General features: G+C 48.7%; 1 protein-coding gene across 1 annotated transcript; it reads left to right on the top strand.

The window, feature by feature from the left end:
• Positions 1-2619: 2619 nt before the first annotated feature.
• Positions 2620-6761, top strand: OTUD1 (OTU deubiquitinase 1). The gene has a single exon (XM_079779280.1). It carries the CDS (start codon positions 3021-3023, stop codon positions 4461-4463), a length of 1443 nt encoding a protein of 480 aa, XP_079635406.1. The 5' UTR covers positions 2620-3020; the 3' UTR covers positions 4464-6761.
• The last annotated feature ends 481 nt before the right edge of the window (positions 6762-7242 follow it).

The following is a 7242-nucleotide window of genomic DNA, read 5'->3' as shown; positions in this document are numbered from 1 at the left end:
TCCTGCACACCCCCAACTGGGGATTGAGCCTGCATGTGCCCTGACCAGGAATCAAACCGTGACCTCCTGGTTCATAGGTCGATGCTAACCACTGAGCACACGGGCTGGTCTGGTCTTCTTTTATAAAGATGGGGTCTTAGGTTTCTGCTGTCTGGGTTGCAGGACAGAATCTGCTTCTGAATTTTCTATAATTGGCATTATGCTGGGAGCATAGCAGATACTCAATAAATATTCATACATTAAGTACCTGTCCTTTTCTAAAAATATGTCTTAGAGAGAGTTAGGGATAGAGAGATAGAAAACATTGATGAGATAGAAACTTCATTGGATCCTGCCCCCTACTGGGGATTGAGCCTGCACCCCAGGTATCTGCCCTGACTGGAAATCAAACCAGTGACCTTTTGGTTCCTGGGTCATTGCTCAACCACTGGCCCACACTGGCCAGGCCATCCTTTTTGTTTTAAATATAGGTTGTCTTGCCCTACTATTTGGTTGATAACTGCTGAATTCCCTGTTTTTCTAGCCTATTCAGTAACTCTGCAACTTTAGTTTAGAATCCTGTTTTTCTAAAGTTCTGCCAAATTTCTGCACACCACCAAAATATGCTGGACAGATGATTTTCCAGAATGGGATCGTTAGTAATTCTTTTCAGATGGAGTATGAAAGAATCGGATTTCCTCTCTCTCGCTTTCTCTTTCTAATCTCTTTGCTATCACGTGTAAAGCCTTGTCTTCTTTCAGACTCCAAGGGCAGGAAACCACTCCCCTGTCCAAGGCTGGCGACACATTACTTTGAGTTTCCTCAACTACCATTTCCTCCAGGAAGACTCTTCAGACTAAGATACAGGGTGGACACTGATTCTCACAGTGAATGTGCCGTTTTACATAGTCCACGTCCCCCACACAATATAAAAGCACGGGAAGCCTTAAAGTATGTTAAAGTTTTGAATCTTCACGTTTTTGTTTCTATCTGTCTGTGACCCATTTGTTACATCAGACCTAGTCTGTCCTCTGTGCATCTAAATGCTAACTTTTTTTCTGTGATGATTCCAACCTGTTAAAATGACTTCTTGCTTTAGAATTTAAATATTTATAATAGTTTATTTATCTCCCTCCAGGCTCCTGTTATGCTAGCTCTGCTGGGCACACGATGGATACTCAGTAAATATTATTTGAGGATTATTTTATTGTTCGTTGTCTTGTCTTCTGTTTCAGAACACCAGGTACAGAAAGACTAAAGGAAGAGTTCGTTTTCAGTGCTTAATCAGAGAGCAACAGATACCCCCCAAAGGAGCGATGAAATCTAATATTCCTATCTAGTTAGCCAAGGGGGCTAAAAAGCTCCCAATAGGGTAGTCACCAGAAGTTGAAATGACAGTTGTTTTATCTTCTGAGTTGACTTACCTAACAGGTTGGAGTGACCTACGCCAAGGGGCTACTGGTGGGGTCCTGCCAGTCACACCCCACCCCTCAGGCAAATTAAAAGCCCTGGTTAGGATCAGGAGACTGGGATTCATCAGTCTGGCTTCTCTACCACTGTCTGAGAAACCTTGGGAACTCATTTTCCATTCATTCGTTCAGTAAATAGTAATTAGCTCCAGCTACGTGTGCCTGGCACTGTGCTAGGAGATGTAACTATAATAGGGGAAAAGACAAAATCTTTTAATCCGTGGAATTTACATTTCAGCTGAAGGGTGGAGAAAGGTGTATACCATAACTTACAGCTATTTCTCCATCTCTAACATGGTGGGATAAGACCTGCTAATTTAGCATTTGATCACCGCTCAGAATGTCGCAAAAGCTGCTCGATTCTATATAGTCGATACATGGTTGAGCACATGAATAATAGTCTGGCTTTCCCTTACAAGTAAGGTGCAGTTCATACAGTTGGACCCGGCCTTGGCGTGCAGCACGACCCTCTGACCCCCTCTACATGGCCAATGACATAAGGTTACAGCCGCACCTATTTTCAAAAGGCTGGAGGTCGTTAGACACTTGGTATTTCTAAAGGCTGTTTGAAAGGCTTGCTTCCTCCCATGTCATAGATATGCCGGTCACATAGAGTAGGGGGTGCAAAAGTTTCGGTTTAGCAGGGCAGCAAGGTGCTGGGGACCATGGGTGGTGTCACAGGACTTTAACATTCTGATCCTAACAATGGAAATGAAGACAGCAGTGGCAAAAGGGAATGGTGGGTCAGGCAGGTTTTAAGGCAGCGCTGCGACCTCCACGCGGCGCCCGAAAGCTTCCTTGGAAACTCAAGCTTGCAAAGCGTCCTAGCTCGTCCCAAGCAGCGCCCAACCTGCCGCCAGCCCGGCAGCAGCGCGCAGAAGCGCGGCGCGGACACCTGTGGCTGCGGAACAGGAAGCGGCCGCGGAGTCCCGCCGGCCGGGGCCAGGAATTCCTTGACTGCGCAGGCGCCCGAGCCTCCGCGCTCTCCCCGGGGGCGCCCCACCCGCGCGCCGGCGCTAGCGCCCAGGTCCCAGTCCTAGACAACGCCCGAACGGGGCGGGGCTTGAGCGGGGGCGGGGCGAGCCCGCGCGGCTGAATGGGCGCCGGGACCAGCCGCACATTCCAGCGGGCCCACGTGACGCGGCCGCGCGGCCTGAGGTAAACAACCGCGGCCCCGCCTCCCTGCCCCTCCGCGCGCCCTGCACGGCTCTTCGCGGGCGGGACACGCTCCTGCGGGGCGGGCGGCTTCCTCCGAGTCCCCAGCGGCCGCCGGGGCCGGAGCAGCGGCAGCGGGCGCGGCGCCCCGAGTCTGCTGGCCGAGCACACCGGCAGGGGTCGGGCGCGCGTTCCCTCCCCGCCCCCACGGCGCGCTGTGGCGCAGCAGGAATTTGGCGGGGACCCGGGCGCTATTTGCGGCTCTTCGCGCGCGGGCGTCCGGCGGCTCTTGGATAATTCCTATTCTAGGGGCACTGGGTCATCGCGCCCGACCGGCCCCCTCCCTCGGGCCTGGAGGGTGTGTCCCCCGCACCCGGGCTCGCCGCGCCTATAAGGGGCCGCGCGGCGGGCAGGGACATGCAGCTCTACAGCAGCGTCTGCACCCACTACCCAGCCGGGGGCCCGGGTCCCACGGCCGCCGCGCCTGCGCCGCCGCCCGCCGCCGCCCCCTTCAGGGTCTCCGTGCAGCCCCCGGGGCCCGCCAGCGGCGCGCCCGAGCCCGAGACCGGTGAGTGCCAGCCCGCCGCGGCCGCCGAGCCCCGGGAAGCCGCCGCCGCCCCCGCCGCCAAGATGCCCGCCTTCTCCTGCTTCGAAATGGTGTCCGGGGCCGCCGCGCCCTCCTCCTCCGCCGCCGCCGCCGCCGCCGGCCCGCCCGGCGGGTCCTGCAAGCCGCCTCTGCCCCCGCACTACACGTCCACGGCGCAGATCACCGTGCGGGCCCTGGGCGCCGACCGGCTCCTGCTGCACGGGCCCGAGCCCGCCGCCGCGGCGCCCGCCCCGCGCGGCCGCTGCCTCCTGCTGGCCCCCGCGCCCGGCGCCCCGGTCCCGCCGCGGCGGGGCTCCTCGGCCTGGCTCCTGGAGGAGCTGCTGAGGCCCGACGGCCCCGAGCCCGCGGGCCTGGACGCAGCCCGGGAGGGCCCCGACCGAAACTTCCGACTGAGCGAGCACCGCCAGGCCCTGGCCGCCGCCAAGCACCGCGGTCCCGCGCCGCTCCCGGGCAGCCCGGAGCCCAGCCCCGGCCCGTGGGGCGAGGAGCACCCGGCAGAGAGGAGCCTTCGGGGCTGGGAGAGGGCCGGCGACCGCAGCGACCCTCCCGGCGCGGACGAGGCGCGGAGGCCTGCCCCCGAGCCCGACACACCCGCGGCCCGGAGCGGCGAGGCCGCCCCGAACGGCGCTGCCGAGGCGGCCCTCGTCTCCCGCCCGGATGCCCGAGACGAGAAGCTGGCCCTGTACCTGGCGGAGGTGGAGAGGCAGGACAAGTACCTCCGGCAGAGGAGCAAGTACCGATTCCACATCATTCCCGACGGCAACTGCCTCTACCGGGCCGTCAGCAAGACCATGTACGGGCACCAGAGCCTTCATCAGGAGCTGCGGGAGCAGACGGTGCACTACATCGCCGATCACCTCGACCACTTTAGCCCCCTGATTGAGGGCGACGTGGGGGAGTTCATCATCGCTGCTGCGCAGGACGGTGCCTGGGCCGGGTACCCCGAGCTGCTGGCCATGGGGCAGATGCTGAATGTGAACATCCACTTAACTACCGGAGGGAGGTTGGAGAGCCCCACGGTGTCTACTATGATTCACTACTTGGGCCCAGAGGATTCTCTAAGGCCTAGTATTTGGCTCAGCTGGCTCAGCAATGGACATTATGATGCAGTGTTTGATCACTCCTATCCTAACCCGGAGTATGACAACTGGTGCAAACAGACTCAAGTGCAACGAAAACGCGATGAAGAACTTGCCAAATCCATGGCCATATCCCTCTCCAAAATGTATATCGAACAAAATGCATGCTCTTGAAGTGTCTGAAAACCTACACCCTGGGAAAGTGCATACGTAATTTGTGTTTGGAGAATTATATGAACTCTAATCAGGGTTATAGCACTTTTAAAATTAATAGTAGGTTACTGTAGGTGTAATGCCTTAACCTTTTTTTAATTTTGAATGTTTTCTCAGAGCTGAAGGTTGCTGGGCACCGAAATGATGCTTCACGATAGCTTTGTACGATCCTACTGCTATTTATAATTTGCTGTATAAAGTCAGCACTACTTAATTTGCAAGTTAATTTCTCACAGTGTATATATTTGTTCATTCCTGGTAATCTATTTTCTATAAAAAGGTATTTTTGCACAACATTTAAGAAAATTGGTGTAACTTCATCTATGACGTGTTCCATTTTGACAGCTTTCCGGCATAAATCCAGAAAAGTGCTTTATATGAAGCTTATTTGAATCAAGTTTGTGATTTAGTAGTTATTTTATGTTGACGAATTTGAATTTTACAATTCTTACTTTTTCAAATGGAGATTGATACGTTCATGTTATCAGATGATTGGCCCATTCCATTTTGATGAAACATATGTTTTTGAAGTCATTATTTTTTTAGAAATGGTCAACCTTTTAAAGAGAAATAATACGTAAGGGGAGATTGTGGGAAGATTTTTTTTTTTTTTTTCTTTAAGAGATAGTGCCAGCTCTTACTTGAATGAAAGTCTGATATTTGCTGATGGCAGAGTGGTAAATTATTCTGGTTGATGTTTAGAGTAGATTGGTGCTCTCAATCGTTTTTATTTATATTTGTCATTTTGTTGTAAAAGAATTTTAACATGGTGTAAAACTTTGTGATAAGCCTCCTGCTTTATATAGCTTTTGGATTAAACTGAGATTTGAAAACGAATAGGATGGATGCCTCGAACCAACCTTTGCAGTTATTTTATAGCAGGAGACTGTTGTCTTAATATTCTAAATATTAAGTCCTTTTAAATTTTTTCAAAAGGAAAAATAGGATTGCCCTGTATTATGTACAAATAAAAATTGTCTGTAAACAGAGCTTGTACAGTTTGCTGGGTCAAACAATGTTCCCAACCTAAAATCTATCTCATTTCCACTTAACTACTTTTAGTCATATTTATTAAGTAATGCAGTTTGTACTTTTTTATTTTGTAACATTTTGTGATTTTTTTGTACAATACTGTATTTGTACAATAGAGCAATTCTCAGCTGGGTGGAATGAATGAATAAAATGCATAGTTTTACTTACATGTTTGGCTAAAGTTGTTTTTATATAAAGTCATACCTGTAGGAAACTTTTTTGTATCTACACAATTTTTTTCATGTGTAAAGATGTCACAGATATGAGAGAGGTTTTCTTAAGTTCTCACATGAACAGGATAGGATAATCATTAGTAATTTCAAAGAATAAGTCTACATATTTTAAAGGTACAGTAACTCAAAAAAATGCTTTCATTATTTCTAATTATAATTCCTGTCTAAAACTTTAAGTGTACCTATTGAGTAATGAACAGGGAAGTGCAAGTATTGTTAACCAGAACAATGTTTAATTATGGTTTTGTGTTCCATTCACTCTTAGCATAGGTTTTAATGTTTGAAAGCATAGCTAAAGCAGTGCCCTAATCTATTTAGTCTGGCCTTTTGAGACCATGGGAATCTACAAATTTTAAGATACGTTACCAGATTTAGTTGAGAAGTGCACCTGTATACATAATCCTGGGTATGTTATTGCAGAATAAAAACAGCTTGTGATGTTTTTACTTTTCAGTTGATTGTTTAGGTGTCATGGTTACAGACACAATTGAATAGAGTTTGAGTTCATTGCTTAACCACATTTTTGGAATGATGCCATTGATCATCAAGGAAAGATAATTTGTCAAAGGTTTAAATGTTAACTATTCATGCATTTTTGGTTGTTTAGGGAAGATAAAGTTTACTTCATGGCTTCACTAATTATGTAACTTGATAAGAAAAATTATTTTATATGAATCACCTGGCTAATTACGGTTCTTACACTTTTCTCCACTTTATTTAGAGCTGTATAAAGTCAGCACTACTGGGTCTGTCAAAACTTTCCAAAATTTGGGGATACTTAAAATATACACACAAAGAGCCAGAGATTAATTAGGTAAAATTTCCTAAAGAGCATTAATATTTTAAATAGGTTCTTTTGTTCTTTTTCATTTTAAAATTAGGATCCTAAGTCCTTGATTTAAATTCTCAAGGTGATTTTTTAAATAAAATTAAATGGGTCCTAAGTTTGTATTGTATGGCAGCATGTTTTTTTAGTTGTCTTTCCTGAATGGTCTTTCCCGTCCTCTTTCTATGGCTTAGTTTTTTTGAAGAAAAAATGTAGTATGGGCCTGGCCTGGCTGGTGTGGCCTCGTGGTTCACGGACCAGTGAGCCGGGAGGTGGTGGTTTGATTCCAAGTAGGGGCTCAGTTCCTGGCCGGGGAGGCGGCGGTAGAGGGGGGTGGTGGGTGGGGGGTAGGGGGATAGGGGGGTAGGGGGCGTTACGGAAGCAGCTGATCCATGATTCTCTCTCATCATTGATGTTTTTGTCTGTCCATCTCTTCCTCTCTGAAATAAAAACTAAATTAAAAAAAGAAAATGTATGCATTATTCCCTTATACTTAATATTTATTCTCTACTGCTATACTGGTTTTACATGTTTCGCAGTAGCAGTCTTGGGTCACTGAAGACTTGAGCAGTCAAAGAAGTGGAAATGTGAGCTATTACTTTTAACAAACAGGTTTATTCCTTCATTTACTTCTGTTTGCTAAAAGTAA

This window comes from Cnephaeus nilssonii (genome assembly GCF_951640355.1).
Source record: "Cnephaeus nilssonii genome assembly, chromosome: 1".
In the NCBI taxonomy this organism is placed as follows: Eukaryota; Metazoa; Chordata; class Mammalia; order Chiroptera; family Vespertilionidae; genus Cnephaeus; species Cnephaeus nilssonii.
This window is presented reverse-complemented; position numbering and strand designations above follow the sequence as displayed.

Coding starts and splice junctions, on each gene's coding strand:
- OTUD1 (XM_079779280.1), top strand. CDS start 3,021: ATGCAGCTCTACAGCAGCGTCTGCACCCACTACCCAGCCGGGGGCCCG.